This window comes from Rhamphochromis longiceps, linkage group LG15, assembly GCF_057381845.1.
Source record: "Rhamphochromis longiceps isolate RC_006_pf linkage group LG15, R_longiceps_female_GT1.1, whole genome shotgun sequence".
NCBI classification, from domain to species: Eukaryota; Metazoa; Chordata; class Actinopteri; order Cichliformes; family Cichlidae; genus Rhamphochromis; species Rhamphochromis longiceps.
Window position 1 is genome coordinate 37,393,502 of NC_140571.1, and position 14,518 is coordinate 37,408,019.

Here is a 14,518-nt window from a genome sequence, read left to right on the forward strand (position 1 = left end):
TGGCTCATTTTAGCCAGTGTCACAGAGTCAGTGAGGTCACTCCAAGATCCTGCCTGCACGCTTCCTTTTTTTGTCTCATTTCTGTGATTTGTTCATGGTGTAGATATAAAGGTGTGTTCGAGGTACAGAAGTGGACTGAGTGATTCAAATAGCTCGATTAATAAGACACAGAAAAAAAACATATGTTAGTGTGTGATCATTTTGCTCCCCAAGCTGGAGAAAAATGCAAGCCACAATGGCAAATGTAACACGGCATTATATAATGCACAACGTAGCTGTTCCTCCCCACACACACACATCTGACCTTAGGGTTCCCCCACCTGCCAAATCCCACTTTAACCTCTAATTGTCGGTGCAGACCTCCACACAGTAATGGACCAGAAAGTGATGGTACCTGTCTGAACTGCTCCTCGTAGGTCCAGTCTCCGTGGTCCTGCCCACTCAAATGGCTATGCGTGGTATGTGAATGCAGATGTGCTCCCACTGCTGAGCGGGACTCCTGCTCAACACTGGGACGGACCTTCAGGAGCTGGGAATGGGGGTTAAGCTGACGGTGAGGCAGCAGTAGGATGCCCTTGCCAGGGGCCACTGCATCATGACCCGTAGGCAGACCTTCCTCTTCAAGGTCATCCTCAAAGTCTTCTTCCATCTCACCTTCAAAGTCCTCCTCGTCCCATTTCTGTTTGCTGTGTGCATCACAAATACATTTATATATTGAAAAACTACATTACACACAGAAACTAATCACTAAAATTTTCAGAAAGGTCCAGCAAAGAAATTCACTTACATCTGTTCCTCTTCATCTGACCCCATCATGTCCTTGTATTGCTCCTCTCCTTCATCGTTGTCCTCATTATCGCCTTCCTCGTCACCACCACTGCTGCGCTCCGACATGGGGCTGTCTGACACCCTCTGTAGCCCGGCCGCCGCGGCACGCATGGCTGCAAGAGCCGCTATCTGAGTTTGCTCTGTCTCAGGTGCCGGGCTCCCTATCAGCTCATTCCCTCCGGCCATACGGACCTGAGTCTGTTGGGAGGCGGCTTGCTGCTGTAGCTGCTGCTCCATCAGTAGCTTGGCCCTCTGCTGCCTGTGCAGATTTTCCATGACGGCCTGCAACTTCATCTCCAGGGAAAGTGGCAAAGCGTTCAGAGGCCTTCTTTCCCCTCCCTCCCCTGCTGAAGGAGCACCAGTCGAAGGCCAGTCAGGGGTCAACAATAGGGGAGCAATAGCCAACTGAACCTGCGAGGAGGCAGCTAGCAGCTCGCTGTAGGTCTGGAGGTTACGGTTATGATGAAATGTGGGTTTCTGAGGGGGAGTGAAAGGTGAAAAAAAGAGGAGCTCGCTGACATGCAGTCAGAGGTTGGCTGCAGTTCTGAAGACAGAGGCCTCTCTCTTGTCTCAGTGGTTTTTCCTACAGTTGGGGAGAAACCGAAGCCGGTAGCAGAGGTGGCTGGTTCAGAGAGGCACAAGACGTGGAAGTAAAGGAGGGAGTACAAGTCTTTGCTGACAGCCTACAAAGACCTGAGGAAGAGAAAGAACAGAGCGTCAGATTGCCACTTCCCACTCTCTGTAAAGATCATTACCTGTTCAGATCACCCGTGATACTCATCTAGTAGTTTCTCCATTTTTGATTTTCTGGTTTCAATAATCCTGCAAGAAAACTATTCACTATCACTATTTATGAATAAACAAAAGTTCTGTAAAATCTCAGCGCTACCCTGTCTACTCAAAAAAGGAAAACACAAAGGAGAACAAAATGTTTAATATTACTAACAAAAATGCAAATTGTAATTCGAGATTCCTGTGAAACACAAAATACACAGTCTTTAAAGGCAACGTACATTGTGAAGGATTAGTCAAACAAAACAAAACACGCGAGGAACAGGACAAACTGTTTCAACCTCAACAACAAGAGGAAGTGAAATCACAGGAAGAACCATCACGTTTTTTACCTGATTGGCTAGGAGTCAAGATGAATTTCAGCCTACTGGCAAAAGATTTTAGACAACGCTCTCTCAGGTTGAATTAATATTCACACAAGTGTCACATCACTGAGGCTTCACTGCTGTGTTTTCCCCTTTAAGAGTGAGACACACAGTGGGGAGTTTTCTGAAAGTCACGTAGGTTGCCGTTGTTCTCCTACACACCTGCTCCATAAGTGCCCAGGTATGCAAAGCAGGCTGTACTATAAGCAGTGACCTTCAACCTATCGACAGTAACGACGTCGCAAAGATCCCCTGCTAAACCCCGCTAACCTAGAATCTGGTCAAAATGCTAAGAGGCGTGGGTTTGGGGAGGCTGTGTTTAGATCAGTCACATACAGATAAGAGCAGAGTCGACAGCACGAGGGGAAATGAAATTCAAGTGCAGGTGCTGGACATACCAAGCTCCAGTCATGACAAGAAGCAGCAGTGACTGTACGCCAGTACTCATTCGGCTATGCTGACTAATATATGAAAGAAACTGATCTCGATAACCACCATCTGGCACGATCTTTGTCTTTCACAAACTTCAGATTTTGTGTTGCGTCTACTCATTGAGTATCCTTTAAATGAAAGCATGAATGATCGTCTTTTCGAGGTTAGCTCAATCTGTATCACAACTACATGCAACGCAGCGGCACACAAACACAGTTCTATAATTGTTTTTTCAGCTGATATCTCAGGCTTGCATTTGCTTTTCTTACAGATGACAACATCTATGAATCCCCTTTGAAAATGTGACCAGCACAGCAAACCTGGGCACAGCATACCTCATCATTACAGGTATTTTCTTGAGCACAGAGGTTGTTTTTCTCCAGCGTGCGGCTAACTGGAATTACACAGGAAATCTCACCAGAGTTTCACGGGTTTGGTAGTATAATTACATGTAGGCACAAGAGGGTAAACAGCGTATCCACTTTTCAGGCCCGCAGTTTCTTGAGGCTTCCAACTGAAAGCCATGGTGCCACTCACAGGAAAATTAACCTTTTTCCATATCTTGTGTTTACATAGCTGTGAATACTTGAAAGGAATACAAGAATCCTGGCAATTGCCAAGAGATGTGTTTTTCCAGTCAGCCAGTTTCTCAACAAGACATTCAAATGGAAAACAACAGCTTCTGCAACATTATACCTGTGTGACTCATGCAAAAGATCAACTTACATTTGCACAACATTAGTAATCTACAGAGAATTAATTGTGCACGACACAAATGACACACCAGACCGATGAATGAAAATTTGCACATGACACTATAAATTTAGGTGCCGTTTATGTTCCTGTACCTCCAAAATAAGTATACACTTCTTATACACCGAGTATTACAGAGTCACAGTCTGGAGTTAGATGCAGCAAGAAGTCAAATTCAGCAGCAGAGCTGAAACCTTGCAGCTCATTCTGAGAAAATGCACTTCAGAAGCACAAACTTCTTCCACTACTAAGACTCGAAAAGCTTCAGAGGTGTTTGATATAGTGCAAGTTACATCCCCTCACCCCGACATTATCATGCACCAATAAAAACCACAATAGAAATATTTCAGCCACTCTATACCATGGTGTTAAGAGAAATGTTGCGCAAGGAAACAAGAGCTGTGAAACTTTGTTTCCACATAGGGCGAAGGAAGTGACAACTGACGGAGCAGATGTAGTAAGCCAGCTGACAGATATTCAATATTGATTCAGTGCATTCTTTAGGGGCAATCGAGACGCAACTGAATGCCTGCAGTTGTCAGATGGAAAATAAAGCAGGATTACGGCGCCTCAATGAGCTGGATCTGGTTCGACTGAAACAACTTGTGCACGTTGTATTTATAGAGGGATCCAAGGGGAAAGACGCCGAGAATGACAGGAAGCAAACTCTCGACTATCCAGTAGCAATAAAGCACTAAATGACAAACAAATTCAACAACGCACTCGCACACGTTATCTTGATAGCGCATTTTGCTTAAAGTGTTTTTTTTAAGAAGTCACACATCACAGTCACGCAATTTCTGGTGTTCACTTCATGTTTGTGCCATGAGCATTACAGCTCCGGATACTGCGCCCCTCTCTCTCTCCCTGTCATCTTGTCATATATGTAATTTCAAAGACAGAAGTGATTACAACAAAGCTCGTCTGTTGACTCTTCCTGTGCAGGGGGAAGCAGAAGTGGTCTCTTTGTTTCATGCCACTGATGATCAGTAACATGATTTCCTTCATACTAGATGGTGCAAATTATATTGCACCACTACATATGTTCTCTCCACTTCCCCAAATGAGGAGGTTCGCTTACTTCTAAAGACTTTCTATATGCATTGCAAACGACTACATTGCTGTTGTTGTATACTGCCTGAACTAAAAGAAAATCTGAATATTGTCGAATTTTTCTCATTTTATGTCTGGTCCTAACCAGAGATTCAGCTTTTCAGATTTTAGGTTTTCAGTTATGAGATAAGATGTTTCTTTTTAATGTGAAACAACAAATCAGCTTCAGTTTTCCTTGGTTTCCCTGCTATCTGCCAAAACCTCAAATATTTGCTGTTGATTACCACATAAGCTCAAAAAAAAAAAAAAAGATGTGTGGGAAACCTTAAAAAAAAAACCAAGTAATAAGCGAGTAAGATGTTAACACTTATACATCTGTGCAGTAGAACTATATAAGCTTCTCACTTTTTGCATGAGCATCACATATTTTTGCCTGTGCGCCAAATGTTTTTTTAAATCGTCTTTGCTGTCTGTCAGCAAAAAACAACAACATTTTCATGCTTCCATGGATCATTTCAGATGCTATTATTTCAAGAACACCTTTATTTGTTTTGGAGCTCTGACTTGTGAAGAGTAGCTAGATGACTAGTTTTTAAATCCCGGTCAGAAGGGGTGGGGGGGGACCTTCTGGTTTATATTGGAATCATAAAGCTGGGTACTTATTAACAACAGGATTCGGGGAGTTAAGAGCGCTTAAAAGAACTGATGCACTGCCACTACTCCTTTTTAACTGCAGCAAAATGGCCAGAGGTTGACTCTTGAGTGAGTGATAAAGCATTTAGTATCTAGACCACAGCTTGCTGTGAAATTTGCAGTGAAGCTGTCTGAGTGGCAATGGGTGATTTCCCTTAAAACCCCCTTCTGGGTCTTCTTTGTACTGTACTACACGTGAGAAATCAGCGTTCATGGGGGAAATGTCTCCACACAGTCTTCGACTAGTTATGAGTAATATTTAGAATATTTAGAAGCTGCTGCTCCACTAAGAAATTCTGTGTGTACAAGATCCTGTGGCAAGAAAACAAACAGGTTTCACGCCCTGTCTGTCTTCCTTTTTTGACAGTCAAAATGCTTTACAAACTCATTTACACCAAACAAATTATACCATGGTGTTGCTCCTTCTCTGGGAAACATTTCCATATCTCAGTATGTCGGGAAAAGGGGTTAACTCAGGAGTTTCTGAGAACTTGACAACAGCAGACAACTTCCTCTGCAGTTTTACTGCCACCTTTACGAGGGCTTACTGGACAACAACCCCACCAACATCTGGCTTTTGTAGCCGGTGGGAACAGGCACAATGGCCATTCATTCCTGTGTAAGTAGTCATGAGTATTTATCGCATCCAGCAACCTCTGTCACCTGCCTCCCACAGTGCTTCAAAACCAGAAACATGGCTCCAATATTTATTTATAAGGCATACGAGCTACACACTGCTAACCCCTCAGGTTTAGTCTTCCATTTGGACTAAACTGCAACAGTCTGCCTCCAAGTCTGTATTTACAACAAATGGATCAATTATATAGAACAGCACTTTATATGTACAACCAAATTATGAAGAATAGATCTCACAGGGACCACCGATAAAACCTCTGGAAGAAAGTCCACTTATTTAAAAAAAAAAAAAAGACTCTGGCATTTGTGTGGATATATTCCTTGGGTTCATTTAACAGCTAAGTCTAAGTAGACACTACCTGCTGGGATAGATAGCAGGAAACCATGAGTGGGTGAGAGAAATTGAGGAACCACTGGCACAGAAACGTAAGCAGCTGGATGAATGGGGTATAAAAAAAAAGAACACTAGCAGCTAATGGGTTAACCCTGTTTTTTTAAACCCACATTTGGGAAGTGGAAGACTGCAAGGTCTGAGCAAACAGGACAGAGTGATAAGAATGGGAGCTAAGGGTCTAATTCCAACAAGATAAAGTGACCCAGGCTGGCTCAACATACAAGCACATACAGACTCTTGATAAATGAAAGGAAAACCCTGAACCCTTAACCCCATACACAGAGGAAGGATCTGGTGGCTCTGTTATGCCATGCTGGCTATTTTCCTGCCAGGTTTTGGCCACATCTGTCCTCTTGGGGAGCGTGGAAGGTGAGGGTGTCACAGCAAATACATACAAAGCTGTTCAATTGATCATCTTTAACTTGAGATGAAACATTTCTATGCTGATGTGAGAACTCTCTTCCAAGATGGCATGCGTGCCACAATGAGCAATGAAAGAAAGAAAGAAAGAAATTCTCAGAGAGAAAGAGGAGTATTAAAACCCAAGGGTTTTTCCTCAGCGGGTACGTTCATGTGCCAGCAAGATTGCAGATTGTTTATCTTGCATTTCACATTTGGAATAAAAGTGTTAATTTCCTTTCATGTACTGAAACAACAAACCACCTTGTTCCTGATAAAACATCTGCGGTTTGAGATGAGCCGTGTGAGGTCTCTGCAGGTCCTGAAACTAGATATTAAAATGAATGTCTGTCTGTTCTGCTTGACTAAAAATCTGAGAATTCGATTTTTTTAAAGCTGTAATCTGCTTTTTGTGCCTCGTCTCGGCGTATTGCTCGCTGACGTGAGTGGGTGGGAGACATTGTAAGAGTTGTTTCGGTTTAGTTTCCGTAGATGGTTCGTGGTGTACGTTCTTTCTTTACATCTAGTTTAAATAAAAAAAACAAAAGAGAAAAAAACAAGCTCAATCCAAATGGACGTTAGACAGACTTAAATGGCATCGATGTTTTAACGCGATGCAGGTTAACTGAAATCCTGCAAGTTGTTATATCATTCAGCGTGCTGTCATGCATCGATAGTTTGTACCATACTGTTACGTTAGTAGAGAAACAGGCTTTGTACTGATATTATCAACAACATTCCCGGGCAAACATACGTCTGCCTGCCCCTCCTGAATATTTCTGTCTGTCTTTACTTTTAATATCAACGCTTCGTCGACTCAATCATCACACCTGAATTTATCAGATTATTACACCACGGTGCTCTCTGCAGCAAAGTTTACACACTTTTCTCAACAAATAAAGTAACACAAATTATTTAAATACTACACACTGGAGGTCACAGAAGAAGAAGAAAAAAATGCAACCACACCCATTCTACTTCAAACTGTTTATGTATACAAGCTGCTTTCTGTGTACACTAATTTACATATGATCCTTTTAAATAAAATAAACATATACTTGAACAGCCAAAATACTCGCACACAATTACTTGCAGCAACTAAGAAATAGGCAGAAATCGTTACTTTAATTAACAAGTTGCGTTCTCCTCCTGAGGCAAAACATTAACCGGAAAGGCTGTTAACCTGAAACTGAAATGAACAACACGCCTATAATTTCAGGTAAGCAAATATTTTAGTTGGAACACAACAACTATTGCAATAAAGAAAGAGAATCAACTGAGTTAGTCACAATAAAGTGTACTTTTCAGTCTTTATTTATGTCCACTGTGTGCATTCAAATAGTTAACATGCTGCTTGGATATTAACTGAGGATAGAATTTAAAATGACAGATGTTTGCAGCAAAGGATTCCCGATTACTTCTGAATCTAGACAAAAAGGGAAAAAAAGGAACGGGGTGGGGATAACAGCAAAAAGTCGGTTAGTGGTGCTGGTCTTGATTATGCCTCACTCTTGCATTCCTCGCAGTATTACCTCGTAAGGCAATAACACAGGCTCCATTGAACCCCAGTGGAGCAACAACAAGATCATTGAGGAAGTGTCGCACAGGCCGGTCACGTATTTTCCACTGAACCCTACCAGCAAGTCTAGGCCAAATCTGATTAGCGCCAGCTATGCTATAAATTAAGTGGGCATATAGCAGCAATAATCCAGCGATCCACTTCTCAGCAGTGAAATCTGTGGCCATCAAGCAACAGGATTAAGCTGTGGACGCAAGCGAGGCTAATAGTGTTTTGCATGCTAAAACCACCGTATGATCTACAGTGTTCTGATTTCACTCGAAGGAAATGTAAAAAGCCTCTGCATGTCAATTGGAAACAGAGGAAAGTCACTGCTCCTTGCTCACATGTCTGAAACACTCTGAAACAATATGAGTAGTATTATTATTAATAAGCAACTGTAAGCAGTGCGAAAGGAAAACTGCTGAGGTTCAATACTTCTAGGAAAATGGAAGGAAATCCTAAAAATCATAAAAAGATTCAATTATAAGGCTGGATACTGATATATGTAAGTCAGGTAAACAAAAAAAACAATACGAGCTGCTTAAAAGAGGTCATAGAATAACCACAGGAACAACATGTTACCATGTGTGTGGAAAGGTTTGCATTTCTGCACGTCAGACACATGTAACTTCAAGGCCAAACAACTGACAAGGAAAATGTTTCTCTGTTAGACAGAAGACCGTCCCTAACTGCCTGAAAAGTTATCAGCTGAACATTCAAATTAAAAAAAGAGAGGTCTCTGCTGATTCAGCTGAAACGTTTGCTGCTGATAATGCCTCGCTGGTGGATATTGACTTTGCCATGTTACAACCCTACGAGAGCTTCGAGCAGACACTGTATTATTACAGGAGCAGACATAAATCTCATGTGACGACAGCTCTGGTGGGGAGACGCAGACCATTCTTAAGGAGGCTAACGCAGTCTGTGCTGCAGTGAAAACAACAGATGACATCAGTATTTTTATGGTTAACTCTCTCATGGCTCGACAGTTTCATTTGTACCGGCTGGTACCAGTTCTTTGTTGTTCTGTTTTGCTTTTTTTTTTCATTTTTCTTTTGTGCAGCTAAACCGCATCCTGAAAAAAACAAAACAAAACAAAACAAAACAAAAAAACACAAAAAAGAAACAGTTTTCTGAAACAACTTCCAGAGAAAGTGAACAAACAAGTCACATCAACAGATCAGTGCTTTCATTTTAGGCAGCTGTTTTGTGTCCACTGATCCATGTTCATTTCTGCTTAAGCTTTCAGTACTTTACTAAGTGTCTATTCCCTTTATGGTTTAAAAAAACAAAACAAAAATAACCCCACTACTTTTTTAAATACAATTAGTGCATTTAATCAAGCCACCTGTACTGCTAATATTAATATTAACTACTTTAGTACCTCCAGTGATTACTATAAAGGCAGTTACCAGGTGAGAACTTTGCCATGAAAAACAGAAGCTCAGGAGACAGGCTGCGTGTTGCAGCTCGCAGGTTTCAGTGCACTGCCATTGTGGCTCCAGAGTGATGATATGACGCCGCTTCGTCTAGCATGGGAAAGGTGGAGGGGGGGGGGTATTTTTCATTGAATGGCATGAAAACTGGATTAACTTGTCGGTTTATATAGAGACTACATGGTCACGTCACTACATTGTGATCTTTTACAATCCATCCTTTTGTGTGTACACGGTTGATGGATGATTGGAAACCTAAGATAAAGACTTCTTTGCACACAGTGAAAAGGAAAAAAACCACTGCTGGTGGTCAGTTCTGTATTAGATGTGGATTAAACATCTCTGCCTAATAAATACCAGCAGCTTGATCTGCCAGCAAAGGATTTATATTTGATTAAATTAGTTTTTGATTACTCGGGTGGGTTGTTAGTGCCAGCTGACACAAACGTAATGCTAAATGTAACAGAAATGCTTCAGGTCTGATGGACACGTCAACATGTTGCAGCTGTGGCCTGGTATCCGGGCAGATGAGCACGGGGCACCTGTCTGGCGCCGAACCCACTGCGTTCACAAAGCTTACATCTGTCTGAGCAGGTTGGTTCAGGACCTGCGGGCCATCCCAAAGCCTTAGTCCTTTCCTTTTGCCTACATCACTGTCAGGCCTGCTGGGATTCCCTCATGACTCGAGCCCACGTAATGAAGTAACTGTATGGGTTTTTTTCCCCTGCATTTTTTGGCTACAGTTAAAGGCCCACGTGCTGAACAGTGCCTTCAGAAAAGCAGCTTTTGGCACAAGAACAGCTGAAAGGCAGCCAAGCCGCGCTGCCTCCCACTACTTTAATAGCAGGAAGGCTTGTGGTGTGCAGACAGCACTCAACATTCACAGTAATACAATCTCTGCTGATACAGAAGCGTTCAAGTAGTCAATGCAGTCCTTGAGCCAAAGCCCACACCCCTTGGGAGTTGCAGGAAGGGTGACAAATTAAAGCAAGAAAATAGCCCTGAACACAGTAAAAGGTTTATAGTTTGATAAGAAAACAAGTAGACTTGTCTGGCCTGTCTGAGCATGTCTTCCTGTCATTAACTCGCAGCCACTAACCAGTTTAGTGGCCAACTGCCAGTGTCTGCCGTTCACTCAGCCGTGATGCTCGGAGGCAAACTGAACAAGCTATTTGCATGTGACACTTACTACTTCCAAATGATCTTCAAATACACTTGGGCTGAGATCAGGCACCGCTGACGACAGGAAGCTATGTGGATTTTTGCTTGTAAATGACAACGTGACACTGCCTCATGCTGATATGTGCATTTGGCAAGGTGAGAAACAGTGAGGTGTGAACCTACCAGCGGCACAAACTCCTTAAGACAAAAAGAAGAAGAAAACGTGAATTAAAAGAAAAGCAGAAGTCTGGCTCTACATGGAACACACATGACTAATATATAAGGTGTTACATGAACCTGAGATGGTTTCAATACAGAGAATCCCAAACAGCAGATTAAAGAAGAGGCCAGAAGGGACTATGTTAAACAGCAGGAGAAAGAAAACAGAAAACACACTCCGGGAACCAGCAACAGAAAGCAGGCATATCAGTAGAAGCCAATGCAATGAGAAGACAGACGTGGCCATCGGCCAACCCACAATACATGTGTCAGCAGGACTGATATCTAGATGATAGCAGGCTCAATCGCCTACGATAATAAATGGAACAAAAAAAACCCAAAAAAAAACCAAGCAATGAGTGAGAAACACATTACATTTTGCTTTGAATGCCAGTCATTTCATTTCTAATCTACAATGAGCCAATCACAATGTAAAATAAAAGCCTGGCTTGGTTCAGCTGCCTTTCCCTATGCCGCTGTCAAAGGATACCATATGGAGAGGGGACCAAACAGATTAGCGGTGCAGTTTTTCTAAGGTGATTGAGGAATGGTGGGGCGTGGGTGCCATGATCAGGACCTGGAAATCTCTGTTAAGATGATGCCAAGTTCTGCGACTCAGCAGCTCACACTTTCTTTGTGTCTGTCAGCAACAACTTAAGAAGTAATTATGCCCACTCAGATGCGGGACGGCTCTCAACCTTCCTGGCGGCGTCTTCTCCTGGTTCACCTTTTTGGGTTTCAAAAACACCCGTCCTCCCATCAATTTGTGTGCATGCTGAAAACTTTTGCAAAATTGATGACCACACAAAGAACATTTCAAAACCGTGCCTGTGACCTCAAACCACACAATGGACCACTTTGTTGCATTTTTGCAACAGAGAATCATGAATCTGAATCTAATCCTTTGATTAATAGCACAAAGATATTAGCCTTTTTTTAAAAAAAACTTTTACAAAGAATCACTCATCCTGATGGAAGGGAAAAGCATCTAAAACCACCTTTAAATAAGACAGTGAAACCAGACTTGACTGTTTTTTCGTGTCATAAATGTTTAATGTCATCCAGACAAATGTACTCTACGGGGCATTTCCTGTGCCTGTACTCCACTGTCCCCTTTACTTGGGGAGAAACTTTAACAGTAACCACAAACCAAATGTTAGTCAGTTTTGGTTGTGGCTGCGAGGTTCCTCGTGAGACAAAACAGGCTATTATGAGAGAAATACAGTTTGAGGGCCTCTCGACTCTTTTGGATGAAACGTTAGCCGTCCCCCTTTTTCACAACTGCGGACGTCACATGAAAACAGTCTGCAGGGCTCATACTGTGGACTTTCCCACTACCATGCTGTAGCACTCAAGATGGCACATTGTGTCCAAGCCACCACTGTGACGCGACTTTTCTTTGGAATATTTTTGACTGGACTTGATTTTATCTAGCTGCGTCAGAGTTGCACTTACACAGAAATGTCAGCAACTTACGGGATTTTTATTTTTTTTTACGTGTAAGAAACTGAAAAAACCCTTGAACTCTAGTGAAGATCATCTCATTCAGACATCTCGTGTAGGGTTATTTTCACATCTTTAAGTACATCTATTTTCTTACATTTTTATGTTTTTGGTTGGTTTGTTTTTTTTACATCAGAGTAGTCCATACTCCCAAGAAAGATTTGAGGTTTTCAGAAGTAATTTCAGGTTTAACAGTTTTATTTTCAGTGTAAGTATTTAACTTCTTTCCTAGGTACAATTCTTAACCTGGAAACCTGACAGTCTGTGCTTTGACTGACAGATGTGTGTAAGCCTTTGAAAAGCATGTCACCCCTGAACGAATAGAACTTCCTTGATGAGAGGCTTCATTCATTCATTCTTCCTTTTTTTAGTGCAGGCTGTAGGCAATTTCACAGCCATCAAATTGTCCTAGAGGCCTTTATATAAACATAATCCAGAGAGAGGGAGCACTTATGCCATGTACTTGTTGATAAGATTTGCAAAGTCTACTTACTTTTTGATAGGTCTTTATTTGTTCATCTATTTGCTCCCTATACTACCAAGACTTCTTTAGCCTGAAGCATTGTGATTACAGGTAGTCAGATAATTTAAGAAAAAAAGCTGGCATTGATACTGAAAGGCTTATTAACGCAGGAATTCAGTCAACATTCATCTCTTCTTTTCCGCTCTAATATGTAAAACTAATGCTTTTTGCTCTGTGCTAGAGCTAAAATTACGTTGGTTTGGTTTCCTTCTTCGGAGGAAAAATGCAGCACTGACCCTGTCCATGTCTGTAATATTCTGTCTCAAACTTATGAATAACGTGTTCATAATCTGCTTCGTGAGCCACCATTATCTTTATTGCCGCTCGTCCATTTCAACATAAAACACACCCACTTTCGTGACAGCAAACACTCCCCGTTGCCACTACGGTGGACCACAAGGGACAGTAAGCACGGAGTGCAAACATTATCAGCAATACAACATCTCCCTTTTTTTTTTTAGATGCCCACCAGTGACACAGCTGGTATACATTTCAAAATAGAACATCCCGAACCTGAGGATAAGGAACAGTTTTTCAACATTGCCATGTGTAAAATTACTGCGGCCTAAACTAACAACAACAATGCGATGTGGGATATGCACTCATTAGTACATGGACATTTGACATGTTTCCTTTTTGTTTTTTGTTAGGGCAGCGATCCGCCTACACCCTTTACATCACAGGTCAAGAATAACCCTCGGTTTGACCACTCGTCCTGATCTGGTGGTCAGTGCAGGGCTAGTGTCCATGGTTGGTGTTGTAGTGTCTCTAGATAGTGACAGGGGCTCTGCTTGTTGTTGAGCTGTACTATCTGGCTGGGTGACCAGATCGGATGTTGGTGTTGAAGGTGCCGGTGACGCCTTGGCGCCTCTCAGGTGCCGTCGGTTACGCCGTATAGTCTGTCCCTCGCCAGTGCGGATCACGAAAGAGCGGGCAGTTTCTGCAGGTCGGATGATGACAGCCGGTTTCCAGGCTCCGGACTCGTGCTGAAAGCGAATGTGGTCCCCCTGCTGCAGCCTCGGTAGTGGTGTGGCGCTGCGATTGTAGTAACGCCTCTGATGCTCTTGTCTTTCCATCCGTGTTTTTTGCACAACCGTCGGGCTTATGATGCGAGGTACCAGGTGGCATCCGGTAACAGGAAGCACTGAGCGTAGACGTCGACTCATGAGGAGCTGCGCGGGTGACCTGAAGCTGTCGACTGGCGTGTTCCTTTGCTCCAATAGGGACAGGTAGGGATCTACTCCCTGAGCATGAGCTTTATCCAGAACTGATTTGGCCGTTTTGACTGTTCTTTCGGCAAGGCCGTTGCTTTGCGGGTACAAAGGACTTGAGGTCGTGTGGACAAAGTCCCATGTGACTGCAAAATCCTTGAACTCTCGAGAGCTGTATTGTGGGCCGTTATCTGAGATAAGCGTCTCTGGTATACCATGTCTGGCGAATATGGCCTTGAGCTTTTTGATGACGGACCCTGCAGTGGTAGAGAATAGCCTTTCGACCTCAAAGTAGCGGCTGTAGTAGTCCACAACTACCAAGTAGTCCCGTCCACGCCATGTGAAGAGATCTGAGGCCACTGCCTGCCATGGCCTCTCAGGGATCTGGTGTGGGATGAGAGGTTCTTTGGGATTCGCCGCGCGCCTCTCCTGACATATGGAACAGTTTTCCACCGTGGCAGCTATGTCCTTGCCCATGCCTGGCCAGAAGAGGGCGTCCCTTGCTCTCTGCTTACTCCTCTCAATCCCCATGTGCCCAGTGTGGATTCTCTCCAGCATG

The 14,518-nt window shown here is 42.9% G+C and overlaps 1 protein-coding gene across 2 annotated transcripts in view; it reads right to left on the bottom strand.

Annotated features, from left to right (window-relative positions):
* arid3a (AT-rich interactive domain 3A) overlaps window positions 1–14,518 on the bottom strand; it is a 52,130-nt gene that overhangs the window by 32,802 nt on the left and 4,810 nt on the right. For both annotated transcript variants that reach the window (XM_085383137.1, XM_085383138.1), the window contains exons 2-3: window positions 788–1,521; window positions 395–686 (exon numbers count right to left, since the gene is read on the bottom strand). In XM_085383137.1, the coding sequence (XP_085239263.1) occupies window positions 395–686; window positions 788–1,122 (627 nt within the window). In that variant the 5' untranslated portion in view covers window positions 1,123–1,521. The remainder of the gene's footprint in view (window positions 1–394; window positions 687–787; window positions 1,522–14,518) is intronic.